The 16,884-nt window shown below is 46.4% G+C and overlaps 6 protein-coding genes across 6 annotated transcripts; 1 reads left to right on the forward strand and 5 right to left on the reverse strand.

The window, feature by feature from the left end:
* Nucleotides 1-1,867: 1,867 nt before the first annotated feature.
* Nucleotides 1,868-3,951, reverse strand: N7455_003156 (stress-regulated transcription factor RPN4; the record flags this gene model as incomplete). Its single annotated transcript, XM_065604425.1, has 3 exons — nucleotides 1,868-1,929; nucleotides 1,995-3,062; nucleotides 3,129-3,951. 3 exons carry the CDS (start codon nucleotides 3,949-3,951, stop codon nucleotides 1,868-1,870), a joined length of 1,953 nt encoding a protein of 650 aa, XP_065462916.1.
* Nucleotides 3,952-5,241: 1,290 nt separating this feature from the next.
* On the reverse strand, nucleotides 5,242-5,430 carry N7455_003157 (uncharacterized protein; the record flags this gene model as incomplete). Its single annotated transcript, XM_065604426.1, has 1 exon — nucleotides 5,242-5,430. The coding sequence occupies one exon, from the start codon at nucleotides 5,428-5,430 to the stop codon at nucleotides 5,242-5,244; it is 189 nt and encodes a 62-aa protein (XP_065462917.1).
* A 4,100-nt stretch (nucleotides 5,431-9,530) lies between these two features.
* On the reverse strand, nucleotides 9,531-9,983 carry N7455_003158 (uncharacterized protein; the record flags this gene model as incomplete). The annotated part of the gene is made up of 1 exon (XM_040960720.2): nucleotides 9,531-9,983. One exon carries the CDS (start codon nucleotides 9,981-9,983, stop codon nucleotides 9,531-9,533), a length of 453 nt encoding a protein of 150 aa, XP_040808831.2.
* A 33-nt stretch (nucleotides 9,984-10,016) lies between these two features.
* Nucleotides 10,017-10,452, reverse strand: N7455_003159 (BTB/POZ domain-containing protein; the record flags this gene model as incomplete). Its single annotated transcript, XM_065604427.1, has 3 exons — nucleotides 10,017-10,142; nucleotides 10,208-10,334; nucleotides 10,442-10,452. 3 exons carry the CDS (start codon nucleotides 10,450-10,452, stop codon nucleotides 10,017-10,019), a joined length of 264 nt encoding a protein of 87 aa, XP_065462918.1.
* A 1,326-nt stretch (nucleotides 10,453-11,778) lies between these two features.
* Nucleotides 11,779-12,732, reverse strand: N7455_003160 (histone H4). Its single transcript, XM_040960690.2, has 3 exons — nucleotides 12,462-12,732; nucleotides 12,121-12,396; nucleotides 11,779-12,065 (listed from the first exon to the last, which is right to left on the reverse strand). The coding sequence occupies exons 1-3, from the start codon at nucleotides 12,469-12,471 to the stop codon at nucleotides 12,040-12,042; spliced, it is 312 nt and encodes a 103-aa protein (XP_040808838.1). The 5' UTR covers nucleotides 12,472-12,732; the 3' UTR covers nucleotides 11,779-12,039.
* Nucleotides 12,733-13,224: 492 nt separating this feature from the next.
* On the forward strand, nucleotides 13,225-13,854 carry hhtA (histone H3; the record flags this gene model as incomplete). The annotated part of the gene is made up of 3 exons (XM_040960694.2): nucleotides 13,225-13,249; nucleotides 13,395-13,502; nucleotides 13,577-13,854. 3 exons carry the CDS (start codon nucleotides 13,225-13,227, stop codon nucleotides 13,852-13,854), a joined length of 411 nt encoding a protein of 136 aa, XP_040808865.1.
* Nucleotides 13,855-16,884: the final 3,030 nt, after the last annotated feature.

The raw sequence follows: 16,884 nt of genomic DNA on the forward strand, positions 1-16,884 counted from the left end.
CATCACGTTTTACATCTCATATGACTCCCTCGATGACCATGCAAGGGATATAGTACACCGACGGAGTATTTTGCATCGCAAAGCACCAACAACTAGAGAGAGCTACTAGAAAAAAAAACAATTAAACGAAGCTAGAACAGCTCACCCATCACACCACCATAGGAAATAATCACATGTGCAAGCACTCCGCAGATCATCAGCTTCAAAAAAGAGAGGTTCCCCAGCCACACATCCACCATCGTCCCACCTCCCCACCTTCCCCCACTCCAATACAACGAGCGTATTACAAGACCCACAGCTATTAAGCCATGGACCCACCGATGTACACCCTGTCCATCACTTATTGTCTATCATTTTTAAGGGTGTACAACGTAGTTGTAAATATTAATCTATTGTACTCCGTACAATATCTACGGTGGCTTATTTAGTACGGTTTATGGTAAAAGCTAGGATAAATACCAACCCAACTTCAAATAAGGCTAGTTTTTAAATACACAACCTTGATTAGAAGTTAATTGCTATTGATGACGCTGACAATCAAAACAATGACCGCAACATTCATACCCGGTCAAAAAGATCGGAGATGAAGGATGAGATTCCCGGAGGCACATGGGTTACCAATCCCCCATTATGCAAAAACCATCAAAACCATATACCCAAATAAGCAACCCCGTTACATGGAAATGAACTAGGATGAGATCCTAAACTCGGTACTAGAAATTGTATTATTATTGTGTACAACTACGTCGACACTACCCAAACCAAGATCCCATAAAACCCTATCCAAACAATCCCAGCACCGGGTACCGGGATGCTGGTAACTAAATTGCTTATCAGGCTGGAGAGTGGATGAGCTCAGGTTTGTTCCAAGGGTTTCTTGATGGGCCTACGCAATCATGGGATCATACTCTTGGCACAACTTGCACTTCTTCGCTGCGATATTGATTGTCCAAGATATTAATGGTTAATCGTTATTGTTGATGCAATGCGGAGTACAGAGTACGGAGTATAATATGCGATCAGGGCGAATCGGGACTCGTCCGTGGAGATGTTAATTAATTTATCGCGATATACAAATATACATTATACAATTATACAATTATCCAATGACCTTGGTCATAGTGCGTGGGTATTTTTGTCAACTCTAATTATTCTACGATGTACGAGATACATTCTAACAAAGTACCTATGATTATGTTACACATAACTAACACATACATAGTGCACTTAGAGATCGGCGATGAGCATCGAAGATGGCTGACATAAGTGGATATAAATATGCAGGTGTGATGTAGGTGGGTGCGAGGGATTCGATTCTATCCCTCGATTGTTTCAGACCGAGAGGAGTGTTTCACCGATCCCAGTGTTATTGTGGAGTGGAGAGTGGAGTGTGGGAAAGTGATAGATCATTTCCAAATGAATTCATGTCATATCCAAAGCTAATATACATTTTTTTGGAGGGATGTACTATAGTACAAGAGGGACACACTGTACTGGGGTCAAAAATGCAGCAACACCATGTACAACAGAAATGTACAACACCAAAACCGTTTGTTTTTCCCAGAGCCAAAAGGAATAAGACAGAAAATAGAGGGGTAAAAGCCAAAAACCAAAAAAAAACCACACCAACCAATGCTAAAATGGGCTTGCGCATGTAAAACAAAATCATCAACGTAAAATCGTACACATAATAAATAAAAATCGGGATCCGAATAGTGATACAGAGAGTTCATGAGGATCATGAGCATGAGGATTAGGGATCTATGTCGTCACGATGACGAAGCCCCGGATTTTTGGTGGACCCCAAGTGGGTCCACCTATGACGTTCGGCATGCCGATCCGGTAGACTATGACGTGGAAGGCGCTCTCAGTCTCTTCTCCTGCGCTGCTTGCCTGGCCAGTCGATTTCGGGATGAACCACTCGCATGTCTGTAATTAATGTAATTAGCGTATGATCAACTTAAGGGGTAAAAAGAAAAGGAATTGAAACTTACGTCTTGTCAGAGCATCGTTTCGGCTGAAGGTCTTGTCCTCGTTACAGATGTGACAGCGCACCTTCTGCTTCCCAGCGGTGTGGATCGTATGCTCGTGCCGTGTAAGATCGTAGGGCCGAGAGAAGATGGAATTGCATGCTTTGCCTGTAGACGGGTTGATGCGTTCGCACTTGTGCGGGCCAGCCTGGGAGTTGCGGAGCGAGGTGTCGCGGCTGACAAGGTGGCCGCCCGGTGTTGTTTGCCGGTGTGCCTCGCGCTTGTGTCGCTGGAGTCTGGAGGGAGAGTCGAAGCGGTCGTTGCAGTTGTGGTAGGTGCAAGTGTAGGTGCCCGCATCCGAAGATGTGTTGGCGGGACGGGGAATACCCTCGGTAATCGACATATTCATTTGGCTTGGAGGCGAGCTTTCGGTAGACTCCACTGTTGGGAGCGAAGGGAACTCGGTACTCTGTTGCAAGAGGTTACTCTGAGGGCGATGCATCTGAGGCTCGGAAAATGCGAATTGTGGCTGGGCCATGCTGGGTACCGAATATTGAGGGTATGCTTCCATCGGTCGCATTGAGCCATTATTGTGTCGCAAGCCAAGCGCGTCACCCAGGTTGAAATCAGCCTGGCCTGGGGGAAACAGAGGAGGCATGGCATCATCGTTGTCTTGGAAATCCAAGACTGCATCCTTAGGGGACATAGTCTTAATATCTCCAGTGTTTGAGGTCTGGCCCATGTTCATTCCGTTCATAGCGTTCTGTCCCATAGGGATGCTGGTAGCCATCTGGGGCTGTTGGAGAGCGTTGTTGCCCATGTCACCGGCGAATGGAGAAGAGGTACGGAAAGGTGAACGATCCCGTTGGTTGGCAGGCGATTGCGAACGAGCAGACAGATGTCCTTGGTTGGCAGCTTGCAGGCGATCAGCAATAAAATTGCGCGGGTTGAGGTGCTGTTGTCCCATCGGCTTGGATACCTGGGGGGCAGCCATGATGGTGGGGTTATATAATTCGTCTTGGTATATATCGGAAATGGTTCTGTTCAGCTTGGGGACTCCAATTGACATGGAACCATTGGCGCTGTTATATTCTGAAGGTGCGTCGAGACGTAAGTATTGGTCCATCCACTTATCAATATCAGGAATTCGATTCTCACCATTGGTCATCGACTTGGATGCGTCGTCGAGTTCGTCGACGGTAGTTTGCGGAGTCACCGGCGAGTTATGACTCATTGTTGACACCGAAGGAGCCAGTGAGTAGTCGTTCTGCATTTGCTGCGGGGGTGACTGCTTCTGCTGGTCCATGATCGCTTTTCTCATGGCAGACTCGGCCTCGGCATTGTGACCATCTTGGGAGGAGGGATCGAAACTTTGGAAGGGAGTCGCAAGGAATGAGTTCTGGACAGGAGTTTGCACCGGGGTGGGCAGCGGCTTGTTGGCGCTGTTGGAACGGCGGTGGTAGTTGTTGGGTGCCAACCCCGAGGGGGCTGAGCGCGAGGATGCCGAGGGCGAAGATCTCTTTTGTACACCGGCGTATGGGATGCGCGCGGGGCTCAACAACTGCAGATTGCTGTCCCAACCCTGGTTACCGGCGAGAGGCTGTTGCACTAGCATCGGCGTATAATATTGCTGAGGATATTGAGGCAAGTAGTGCGAAGGTGAATTGGAACCCTGAATGTCGTACGACGGGTTATATGAAGGCGCCGGGGTCATCGAAGGAGCCCCGAAAGACTGGCAGTCAGACGTCTGCGGGTAAGAAGTCGAGAAGGTCGGAGAGGAGAAAGTAGGCGAGGAAGGTGCGGAAGATGGCGGGGAGAGCTGTGCACTGGGGTGGCACTGGAACGGTGATTGCAAACGAGATTGATCGTAGTGCAAGGCGTTCTCGGAATAGAAATCAGGTGGGTACTGGTCGTCTTGTATGATGATGTCCTCTGAGTTGTATGGATCAGTGATGAGACCCTTACGTGGGTACATAAGCATTATGTTATCACGGTGTTGGGGGACGTCAGAGAAAGTGGGTAGTGTTCGCCACCGGGGAAAGGCGAGCTTTTATAGAACCCGACGGTACAAAATCCGATTAAGATTTCCTGATCAATTGTGGCCGTGCTTTTGGAGAAGTCTGGATTGGAGACTTTGGTTCAAATCTTCAGGTAGCGAAGAGTCTGGAAACGTCGGGAGGCTGATCGAATGGAATTATAAGAGGGCTGGAACTTTAATGAGGTTGACTGTGGTTGGTATGAGTTTGGTTCTGGAGAATGACTCGACCGGAGGAAAAGCAAATCTTACTTGATATGATGATCTCAAGAGTCAGAGTTGTTTTTGGATATGAGTAATAAAGTTGAAAGAGGTCGGGAGGACTGGAGTTAATAAAGAGCGCTCTGTACTTGAGATGACCTCACATTAGCTCGGCCTCCCCGAACAAGAATTTACCGTATTGACCAATTTGGCGTATTTGGCGTATTAAACGTAATTATTATTTTTTAATTGTACCCAAGTTCAACGCTAGTCCAAATTGGGACGGGATTCGTATCACCACATACCACCATTTTTACCGAGTCCCACTGATCTGACCTGGGGATCTTCTTTCACCTGGTTTCCCTCGTGAAGTTGTGGCTTACAGGATAAACAAAAGCCACAGGGATCCACCATACCTAATATTCTATGTGATTGGGCTTTTTTGGGTGTCAATAGTAATTATCTACATTAATTAATATTTTCGAAACGGTTTGCTTGAGAATTCCGGGCAAAGGATTCAGCCAAGGTTTACAGTACATCGCTTAGAAAAGAAAGGGAAGAAAAAAATAGAAGAAAAATTAAAAAATTTGTCGCATCGTCTAGAACTAGCTCCGATTTGCACTCGGGTGACCAGGGCCAAAATTAGGAAAAATGGGGGTGGAGATGCCGAGGAAAAACCCTTAGGGCTGAGCCACACCTAGTTTGTTTTTTTGTGCCCATTTCGCATACTAAATTTTTGGTCCGTTGGGAATTGGTAATTCGGCCTGATCTACTAACTCCGGTGAGTCAAGAAGTCACTAGAATCTCTACAAACGTGGAATTGAAACCCGGAGAGTTGTTCTGCCGAGATATATTTTATTATTTTTATATATTACTATTCGTCTCATACATTCTTTATTTACACTAGCCACATCGAGATTGAGCCATGTGGCTGGTGTCCAATGGTTCGGGTCCGCCGTCCCAACGTTCCTTCCTGCACAACATGGGGAAAGCCTGCAGAGCACATTCTTCTCGTTCCTTGGTACTCGGACCCAATTATTCCAAGACTCGAATACTCCAGATTGTGGCTGTGAAGTAAGTGTCTCTCAACTGTCTTCCGATAGTCTTGGTGCTGTTGTCTTGGGATTGTCTTGCAATGTCTCCCCACTCCGCGCCAATCGGCGGGTTCCGCTCGGCCGTAGTTCGACAGACGCGATAGTCAGCTGACCATGCATCTAATGGCATGATAAGCTGAAGTCGGACACGGGTCCATGGATCTTGTTTGTGTATAGGAACTTGATGACCAGCTGACCCCAGATCTTGGGGTCACCACGGGGCTTTTTTTATTTTTATTTTTTATTTTTATATTGTCTTAAGCGAAGGGCTGTCGTGTACGGAGTATACTTTCCATGTCTTACACTTGTTCTCATATGTAAGTAAGCGCTTGTCTCTACATGACTTAGCTCTTAGCATAGGCTCGGCGGGAAATGCCCAAAATTTGGTATATCATTGTTACTTTTGTAGGCTACACAAGAATCTTATGCGCAAGGTTCTAAGATCATGGTCACATGGTCTCTTTATTGTGGGCTGATTGCCTTAATTTTCTGGTCTGCATTGTTCGATGACTCGATGACTCAATCACATATGAATCATATGTTTTCCCCTTTGACTCAGAAAGTGTTGGGAATTAAATTGGAATATTAAATTGGACTATTGATGTTGATTTTAGTATTTTCATATTTTCCTTGCGCTCGGATCCCTACATGTACAGAGTAGCTAAATTGTTAGCGCGGGCTTTGTGGCACGCGGAACACCAGAAGTAGCATGGTAAGTAAGAATGCCATGTACTGAGAGTTACGTTCGAAATTTTCTGTTTTAGCGTTGTCACTATTCAACCGTGCATATGCATCATGGCTTGGACGCTAAATGCCAGGGTATCAGATCGCAGATCAAGGCCCTCCGAACCGAGCAGCATCGGCAAACCCCGACTTTCCAGCTTAGATCTTGTTTGGGCGCAAACCCCAAAGGCAGCAACAATAGTCTAACAGGTGCCATGTGACCTCTTAGGGATCTACCTTTGAAATCCACTAGCGCAACATATATCCGACCGGTATATTTTCGGGGGTTAAATGATTTTCTCGGTTTACAAACGCCAAATCGGGTCGGGGGTCTGCCGTTCTTACCGAACAGTCTGGCCCAAATCCGAGTGATCTCCCTTTTTTCCGAGGAGGGACCCGGGAATATCTTGGCAGATTCCTCAAGAGCACACCAAAACGTGGCCCCGACAGAGTCCGGGGAAGTGGCAAACCAGCCTCAGCTGATCCAAGTATCCAGATCCAATGGCCCACTCAAATATACGTAGTCGGATATGTAGATCTGGGAGGTGGATTCGTCTACCGAAGGCACCCTTATTTACAACGTACATAAACCACCTTCTCAGTTGGGCAGATGTCAATCATAGAGGGCCCCTGCATAAGGATTCAGAAAAGTCCACGGAGAAAAAATTTTCACCGGCATCTAATCCCGACCAAAAGAAAAAACCCTATGTCAGCACTTTAAATTCGGGGTTCTCGGGGATTGTCATGCAGGATCATATTTAGTAACAGCCTAATGCACAGTGAAAACTTTTTTCAATGTAAATGATTGGTCGTGACAGCTAGGGCTGCACAGCCACTTCTCGGTACTGCGTTACGCCGTTCATGTTGCCGGTTTAACCTGTTACCATACGGCACTTGGAGCAGCCACGATCTGCACGTAATCGTATTCGGTATTTCTGGTATGTTCCAGAAGGAATTTTCGTGGCTTGTGCATGCCGCTAGGGCTGCATTCGGTAAAGCGTGGGTGTTTTCATTCTTCTGGAAGCTTTCTATTTTCGTTCCGGAATGCCGGCCTCCGGGCATCACCGACACCGTCGGAGGACCATGCTCCTGCTTTCAAATTCGTATTCGACATGTATTTTTTTTTTTTGGGCTTTGCGCATCTTTGTTGTAGTTGATTATTGATTATCCCGATATTCGTCATTTAGTCCCCGGGGATTACCAACACTGACTGATTGTTCTGACTCACACCTTGGCAATTTCGAAAGGCTATCACGTGTCTGTTTAGATCCTCGAGGCTAGCCGCGTATGCACATACTATGCGCTTCGTCATCTTGAGTCAGTAACATTTAGAAAGGAGACTCCAAGGAGCTTTGTTAGGAAAAGAGTTGTGGCTTAGCAGCTCACGACAGCAAGGGATGGCAGATTCCTTACTTAGTTGCCTATGTACACGTGTATTCTAGAATTCTAGAATTTTATAATTTTAGAAGCTAGCCACGATCGATCTCTCCATTCCGGAATGCCACATGTCTCTGATAGTGTAATAATAGTAATTATGTTTCGCTCGTATCTGATACCTATACCGTATAGAGTTGGAACCCAGGAGCCTATCAATGACCAAGCACACCATAAGCCAGCCTCCAGGTGAATTGCTTGTGATAGTCCTTCTCCATTGAAATATCCTAGCCAATTGGCCCTTGGGGTATACATGAACAACTTCTATATATTATAGTATAGAGACCATCAGGCCGGTACCTACAAGGATATATGGAGTCGTTCCTGTACCATGTTTGTTCGTGACACAAGAATATGTAGTTACATTGACATTCTCTAGGCCATAACCAATAGAAAGTATGCAACAATGTTAAGCTGGACGCCACGGATAGCGATGAGCCTATATGTTTGGGCCATAGGATGCCGACTGGAAACCGAGGCGGCAAGCTGCAAGGCATGGGTATTTCCTGAACAGGAAAGAGAAGGTAAATCCTGGATATTGTGGCGTCCAGTCGCAAACAAGTTTGATCCCTACTGGTGATGGCTTCGAGTACGGAGTTCCTATAGACGGGTTTCCCGGAGTATTATACCAGTTTACCACAGAAGCAGCTTTCGGTGGTAACAGAGATGGCCGCAAACTGCCTTACTATTTGACAGTGATGTTAAGGCTCTTCAAGTAGAACCTATCATATCCAAGGCAATTAAATTTCTCCATAAAATAGACCCTTCAAATCAAAACATTTTGTGTCAATATATACCTCGTCGTTCAATTAAGAGCTTGCGCCGACCACGAGAATAGTCTCGTGACTTAGGGTTACTACAATAAATGGCTTTTGGTTGTAAGTTGCATACTGATTTGGACTTTCCTTGATGTAGGCAAATAAAGTTGACATTTCAACATCCCAGCATGTTAGCTCAGGGGAAGAGCGCCGGGCTCATAACCCGGAGGTACGTTTCACCGAAACCAAATTCACCACAAACATCCAACTAACAATTACAACAGGACCCTGGATCGAAACCAGGACATGCTATGTCTATCTTTTTTTTTTTCTTCATCTATTTTTGTCCACTTCCTTAACAATTTGATCCATCGTGGCCATTTTCGGTATTTCAGAAGTCCAATTCGCATTATTGGCTGAAAACATGCCCTGTGGAATACCGAAGACCATATCCATGGATGTGTTCCCAAACAAGACTCTAGCACGTTAATCTAGTGTTCATCAACTGTTCGCGGTGTCGCCTTTGGCCAGGTTTCTCGCTATACGGCGTAGTTCGTTTTCCTGTTCGCAACGATCAGGACTCGTTTGTATGGGAAATCGGGAGCTTTCTGTGGAGAAGACTCAGCAATAGTCGGCCGTGGAGACTGATTGATGTCTCGTCGGGTGAGGGTTGACGGCCTGAGGAGACCAGGTCTCATCGGCTTCATTTGGCGGGCGATTCGGAGGTCAGCGAGGTACTATCAGTTTCACAGTCAGCATAGAGTCAGTCGGGATTCGCTTTTGTCTTTCTTTGCGCTATGTGGTTATTGAGGACGCCATGTTGATCTTCGAATATCCCGTCAGTCGTATCACAGTGGCCGGAATGACACCTCTGGTATCCTATCCCAGTCTCCCTTGCGCTTGTCTGTACCATCGTCCCCTGCCCTTTTGTTTCCTTCGTTTCTTCGGTCTGTGTAGTGGTGTAGGCAGATGGCTATGCTTGCGGGTGGTTGTTGCGGGGTCAATCAAGTCAGCCTGGGTATCGAGCTGGTGGTTTGGTTTTACACATAGATTCTCGCTCTATTGTGTGATCTGATGTCTACTTATAGGTCTCGTTTTGTCGCTTTCGAATCACCTTACGTTGCGTACAACAGCTGATTGTGTTTGTCGTTTGTGCGGTTTACTCACCTACATAGTACTACTCGACTACGGTTGCAATTTTCTTGCAATACGAGGTGAATTGTGGCAGCAGTCTTGTCTCATTCTTATCAAATATCACTTCAGCTTTCCTGCTTTTTCTTCGGGGCTAACCTCGGTGGGTACCCTGTTTGGTATCCTACGGAACCCAGTTCGGCTTGCATATACCATTGCGATTCCAGTCTGTAACCGTTCTGTTCATCATTGCCACAGCCAGGTCTGACGAAAATTGTGGGACACAGCTCACCAGGGAGTCTGGGAAAGCCGCAGGTCCTGATTCCTCTCCTGTTCCCGCCTCCGTTGAATCCATCTTTTTCGCTCCAGTTCTCAGGCTTATGAGGTTGTCCATGGTAATTCTCACTACCAGGTCCCGTGGGGCTCGGTCGCTTGCGGGTGTTGAGCTGCATATTTCGTAGATCGCATGTGGGAATGTCCACGCGTCGAGCCGCTTCGCCAGCTCTTTTTCCACATTTTCCTTTGAGAGGGCCTTGGGCCCGTGGATGAACATTCGATCACCGAGGGAGTATATCAGAATATGGAATGATAGAATATCGCACGCTGTGCCTGCATCTTCTGGCATGTCGGCGGGCATTTCTTGGTTATCTTGGGCTTTTTCTCCATCTGGTTATTGGGGGAGGTTTGTTTCTGGTGGAGGGAGTTCCACCTCATAGTCCAGGGTGTATAGATAGTCAATCATCCCCTTGACTAGGGCCGGCTTCTCATGTAGTACGACCCTGTTTGTGACTGATTCCTGTGTTTGGTTAGTCGGTGTGAGCCTCTTGGGTCTTGTTCTCGCCATCTGAGTGTGCATCTCACTTCGAATCCACCATCGCAGGCTTTGGCAAAGAAGCTCAACCTTGGGCAAATTATACACTTGTGCACAGCATATTCTTCGCCTTCACACACGATAGTGAAGTCGCTATATTTAGGGTCAGAGCGTATGCTGCGGTATTGTTAGCGGTTTTTTCGTCCACGTGGTACATAATCCAGTACCTTGAGACGCCTAGGAGAAGCTCCTTAATCTGTGGGGCTCTTCTTATTGCCGGTTACTTTTTTGCCATCGTGGTGGGTTTGGCTCTCTTCGGGTTTGTGGATTCGGGTGGAGAGGGCTATGGTAGTGATGAGAGTGATGATGAGAGTGATGATGGGAGTGGTGAGAGTGATGAGAGTGGGGGTGATGGCAGTTTGGAGGGAAATATAAGGGCAAACAGATACATTCAAGTCTGGGGTGTTTGTCTGTATTTTGGCCTCGTACATTACGCGGTTTGCTTGTCACATGGCAGTGCCCTTTGGTTTGTCCTGGGGACTTATTGGAAGATCAGCCATCCTTCCTCGCTTGCCACTCCACTGGTATATTGGACACTGTGCTATTTTGATCTTAATCTTTCAAGACGTAATAACGAAAGAGCGCTTCGGGTTACGGGAAGCCCTGGGTCGTAGTGCCAAGAGATGTTGGACTTCCCTTTTCGGGGGTTCAACTCCATCTTCCTATGGCAAACAGACTTCCACCACCTGTGCAGGGTTCAAAAAGAGAGGGGTATAATTCAAATCTTGAACGTAATTTTTCGGTCTAACCCTGGTATTTTAGTAAAATATATGCGTGTACTTAGTTGTGGGTAGATCAGAATTGTTTCATAGCGCCAAGTAAAGTTGAACTGCCGTTTTGGGAAGTTCAACTTCGACTTGTATTGTTTTGCTCACCACGCCACGGTGGTGGTCTCTGGTGTTTCAATATGGGCAGTTGAGCAAAATTCAAATGTCTCAATCCCGTCTATGGGTAAATTGTGTGGATTATATGCATTTTGACATGTTGGTTGATATTCCAGGTTAGTGTTGACGCTAATATATATATCTCAACACTGTAAGTATATCCTTACACAACATTTTAGCAATCCTCCACATTTAAATCACCCGGGTCACTGCCCCGTCTGAATAGACAAACACGATAACCGGTGTACAAGGTAAAAGCAAATCACAGTAAGACGAAGTTGATCCAGATACGCGTACAATGCACACCATGAAGCAAGCCACCCATGGATGTAATAAGGAAACCAACAACGTGACAGGTTGAATAGACGTCCACCCATGGACAGTTTAAGGAATAGAGATTACGGGTCAGCGACACTGAGATTTAATCAAACCCTATACAAAATCAATGATGGGTTGATGATGAGCTTGGGAAACGAGGCCTCAGGCAATCAAAACAACGCGTCAAGCAACCGTAAATCGCGAAGACCATGCCACCAAACATCAAAATGCTCAAGCCCTAAACATCAAGAATAGAGCGTCAAGTTCGACAATGCAAGCCAAGAAAACAAACAGGTCAAGATACGAGACACCTACACATCGAGTTATACTACTACTAGCAAGACCCAAGAAGTCAAAAATTATTTCAAGTTTTGTTTGTATTCGTATCGGATCGCACTTAAGTGCTTGATCCCACCATGTCCATGGTGCCAGCCGTAATGTGGAGGCCGCTATGATACAGAAAAGCTCAGAAGCGCACACTATGGACGCGCAATAGTGGTAATCGAGTGTTATGAAAAGCAAACCCAGAGACCCATGACAGTTGTAGTAAAATAAATCAGAGAACACCCCAACGTCCCGTCGTACCGTGAACCAGCCCGGAAAAGAAAAGAACAAATGATTTAGCCACCGAAACCGTAGAGGGTACCTGAAGAGGAAGGTTAGAGACGGGTCATGCATTGGAGAAACACGTGAAAACTTACGGCCCTGGCGCTTGAGAGCGTAGACAACGTCAAGAGAAGTGACAGTCTTGCGCTTGGCGTGCTCAGTGTAGGTGACGGCGTCACGGATGACACCCTCGAGGAAGGTCTTGAGGACACCACGGGTCTCCTCGTAGATCATAGCGGAGATACGCTTGACACCACCACGACGTGCGAGACGACGGATAGCGGGCTTGGTAATTCCCTGAATATTGTCACGCAAAATCTTGCGGTGACGCTTGGCACCACCTTTGCCGAGACCCTTTCCACCCTTGCCGCCTGAAATGAGACGCGTTAGAACGCGTTTCTTGAAGAAGAAACAGAAGTGTGGGGTAGTGACTTACGGCCAGACATATTGAATATGGATTAGAAGAAAAAGGGGTTTGTGGAGGTGTTATGAAGAGGAGTTGGTAGTTGAGTGGTTGTCGATGAATTGATTGAAAAAGAGGGAAAGGAAACGGAAGTGGACAGAGGATATTTGTATGATACGGGAATGAGCGAAGACTGGGAAATCACGCGCTAGGGATCGCGTCCACCAATGAGAGCACAGGATCACAGACCAACCTTGATCTACCGGGTCGACCCCAGAGTCGGAACGCCGACTTTGCCGTGGTCCATCTTTGATCCTCCTATATTCCGCCACCAACAATGTAAATCTACAATAAAAAAAGAACAATTATACATTCCAAAGGGTGTTGAATACTTCAGAATGCATTAATTATTGATCTAAGGGAGGCTGGTTGCAAGATCAAGAATTCAAGGGTTTGGCATTCTATACTCCCTGATCCTGCATTCTCATTGGTCCAGGGCTCGCTTAGTTGGCAGTACCAGCACTTTGATCCAGCTGAGCCAATCAGAGCTCACCGCAAATCAGTCTCTGGGCTACACGCTACGCAGTCCCCAGTCCTACGCGCTGATTCTGCTGATTGATCCTCTGATCGGCTCACTTCCCCTGATTCGTGGCTCCCTCTCAGATCAATCCCCCCCCTCCCGTCTCCTACAAATACTCTTCCCCCACCCTTCTCTCTCTTCCCTTTTACATCCATCCAACGACAACCAACTCTTTCATCAACAAAACCACTTTTTCCATCAAGTCTATCATCAAAGATGGCTCGTACCAAGCAGACTGCCCGTAAGTATTTCTTATATCATATTATATTCACCTTTTTCCTACCTCACTGGCGATCCTGATTAGTCAGGTCTCGCGTTGAGGGGAGGATTTGATTACGCGTTCACGCGTTCAACAAAGAAAACATTTCACTAACTGTCTCCAATAGGTAAGTCCACTGGTGGCAAGGCTCCCCGTAAGCAGCTCGCTTCCAAGGCCGCCCGCAAGGCCGCTCCTTCTACCGGAGGTGTCAAGAAGCCCCACCGCTACAAGCCCGGTAAGTTCTATCTCATGTCGAACATGACACCCACCTAGTCCACTTTGGAACATTTTCTAACGTTCCATCTCCAGGTACCGTCGCTCTCCGTGAGATCCGTCGCTACCAGAAGTCCACCGAGCTTCTGATCCGCAAGCTCCCCTTCCAGCGTCTGGTCCGTGAGATCGCCCAGGACTTCAAGTCCGATCTCCGCTTCCAGTCCTCTGCCATCGGTGCTCTCCAGGAGTCCGTTGAGGCCTACCTCGTCTCTCTCTTCGAGGACACCAACCTGTGCGCCATCCACGCCAAGCGTGTCACCATCCAGTCCAAGGACATCCAGTTGGCCCGCCGTCTCCGTGGCGAGCGCTCGTAATTTTTCTTTTCAACGAGCTGGTTTTCTGAAAGGCGATCATGGGGTTTGTTTTTATCTTTTTATCATGACTACTGGCGATACATGATGGGTTTGCTTTCAAATATCAATGGGTTTCGGCACCGGGTTGCTTCGCAATTTTGCTTTTTTATCGATGCTACTGCTCACCATCGATTGATGGATCAGTCATGGGCATGTACATTATGGGGGCTCCCTTTAACATGATGCCTTAGCGCGCATCATCTCATGACAAGACGCTTTAATGCTGTCTTCTATGATTCACATATTTTCTTCTTTCTTGTAATCAGTACACAGTAACCAGTATGCCTCTTGCGACCGACGCGTCCTTCATCGTGTTGCTATTATATGACAAGTTCTTCCCTCTGCCTTTTGTGTTCTTGTGGTCCCGCGTTGGGGGTAACTCCTCGGTCGCAAGATTGCCCTTCCCCACCCCCACCCAAACTGGTGAGGCCTCAAGGGCTAGCTAGTACCAACGTCCAACAACACTATCCAAAATCAGATGGGAAACCCTGCGACAATATAATACCCCATGTGTGGACATGACTCTTTTCAAGTCAACATGAAATCAAGCCACTCGATTCCACCCCGAATATTCTCGGATGGTTTCCTTTCGTCGCGCAACAAGGAGGCAATATCACAAGTACGGGACTTTGACAGTTAGACAGTAACAACCTTGGAAATAGACAATGAATTCCGAGATTGCAATAGTTTTTGACCCGTTCAGAGAAATAACCAAAAGAATGTGGGCCACCTCCCTTGTACTGGGACTTCATACTTGACTGCCGTCCAAAGCGCTTGGAGACTTGACTATGACTTCACTATGACTTAGCCCTGATCCAACAATTAACTGCGACTTGGAAGGATCCAATCAAATTCTACGATACAACAATGCAACAACATAACAATCAAGCAATCAAACATTGAACAATCAAAGAATTAAACAGCACGCAACTTGAATTCGGGGTTCCGACTACTTCGCATCCGTCATACTCAAGCCCTGACGAGACCCAACATCGAATCCGACCGCCACGCAAGCACCCACATTCAAAAGAAAATCGCGACTTGAACAGGATTGAGTCATAATGACCTCAACATATCATATGGGCTCTACAAAGTGCCTAGGGTAGGATGTAGTTAGATAGTTCTGTACCGTAGAATATCAGAATGACTCATTACCCTCCAGATCACGAGGAACATTCCCGAATAAATCAAAATTATCCATAAGAGGAAATATCAAATGGTCAAGTCGAACCTAGGAGAAGAAGAGAGTAGATAAGATGAATATATTTGCGATCCTGGTATCAAACCCAGTACAATGAGAGGCAACTGGAGCGCATTTCCAAGACTGCAATGCTGATATTACAGTCTGATAATGCGTATATGGATTGCTGGACAGGTGATCTATTTGTGCTACCTATGTTAAAAATATCGATGATCCTCTGCTCGCAGGGCTGAACCAGATGCTGGATGGCCTTTTAGGTGTCTATCCCAGCTGTCATGTCGATTTTAAGTGGAGACAAAGTGACCTGAACGCGTGTTTTGTTTCTTTGATCTTACTGTCAACTAAATTGGAAAACCCTCAAAACTCGGAAACTAAATTTCTGGCTCTGAGGGTATTCGACTGATATAACTTGACACGTATAGCCATCTTGGGTACCAAGATCAAGGCTATATTATCTAGTGGCAAATGTACCTATGTGTGTCTACTGTGGGTCCCTGTTCGACTGCTGGCCTGAGGCGAACAAAAAGAAGGCGCCAAGACACGATGGAAAATTCTAGCGGTAGAATTGGTGGCTTCACTATCCCTGGTTCTCCTTGCTCTCTTTTTTTTTCTGCAAGCCACCCGTGTGCGGTTTTTCGCATGGCACTGCCGAACCTTGACCGCACATCGGAGCTCTAGCCGTTTATAGCCTAATCCCTTCTTGTACCTTTAAAAAAATAAAGGTACATTCATGGATCCATGTAAATAACCGACCCCTAGCTGAAAGTAGAACCAGCTCTGGAGATAATATATTCATTGCTTTTTTTTTTCTCTATTCGAGTCCGTGCATGCCTCATATGACGGGTGGTGTCAGCCCACGAGTGTCTTTTGGTACGGAGTGGCCTGATCTATGTAAACACGATTAGTACAACGGACATCCCTTAATGATACGGATCTAAATATATCTATTTTAAAGCAGCGTTGGTGGACTGACTTCGGATTCAATTGTATCCATGGATATCTGGAGTAAACCATGGCGCTGATGCCTAGCTTGGAATTGATTTCAAAGAGATTACCGGGACAAATGATAAGCGGGTTACGAGGTGAACATCGGAACTCATAATGATTGCCGACTTGGGCACTCAACGGAGGGCTAAATTAGAGAAGACTGGCAATTTTATACATGTTGTACATAAATAGTAGTTCCATGCATAGGCCCCTGACCATGATGATTGATAATCATAATGTTATTCCCGAGGTCATATACGAAGTACTGAGTACATGGAGTTTAGTCGGTCATAAGGATTATAAACACCATTTTATGTACGGAGTACGTGCACCGGAGATTACCCCTAGATGACCGATCCAGAGAACTTTAGATCTGTTGTCAGTGTCGGGTGGATGAAGCTTCGGTAAGGTACCGAGTCCGATTCGTGGAACGTCCGAATGTGGGCGGGTCCGAGGTTTATGCACGGCATATTTACTTTCCCAAGGTTATGAGATTGATTTTGTACATTATGTTATCCATGGAAGATCTGTATAATATTACTAAGGAAGTCAGCCTCCTTTAGAATACGATAGAAATTGAAGTGGTAGGACCCTGGGAACCTTGCAAGTTTCAATTACCAGGAAACCTTGGGTAGCCAAGTGAACCAATCATATCGATGCCGCATACCCGAGTGGCTCGGCATAAATCATTCATAAATCACGTGGTGCAAAAAACGTGGCTGCAAACAGATAAGCCCTAACACTCGTGGACTTCAGTTGCCTCCAGGGCTGCATCTACATCTTTATTTTTGTACGACGTATAA

The sequence above is a fragment of the Penicillium solitum genome (assembly GCF_028829755.1).
Source record: "Penicillium solitum strain IBT 25940 chromosome Unknown utg000001l_segment0_segment0, whole genome shotgun sequence".
Classification (NCBI taxonomy): Eukaryota; Fungi; Ascomycota; class Eurotiomycetes; order Eurotiales; family Aspergillaceae; genus Penicillium; species Penicillium solitum.

What these genes read in the sequence shown, in the direction of transcription:
- N7455_003160 (XM_040960690.2), bottom strand. An exon ending in CGCTCTCAAGCGCCAGGGCC is followed by an intron (nt 12,066 to 12,120) that starts GTAAGTTTTCAC and finishes CTTCCTCTTCAG; the next exon opens with GTACCCTCTACGGTTTCGGT.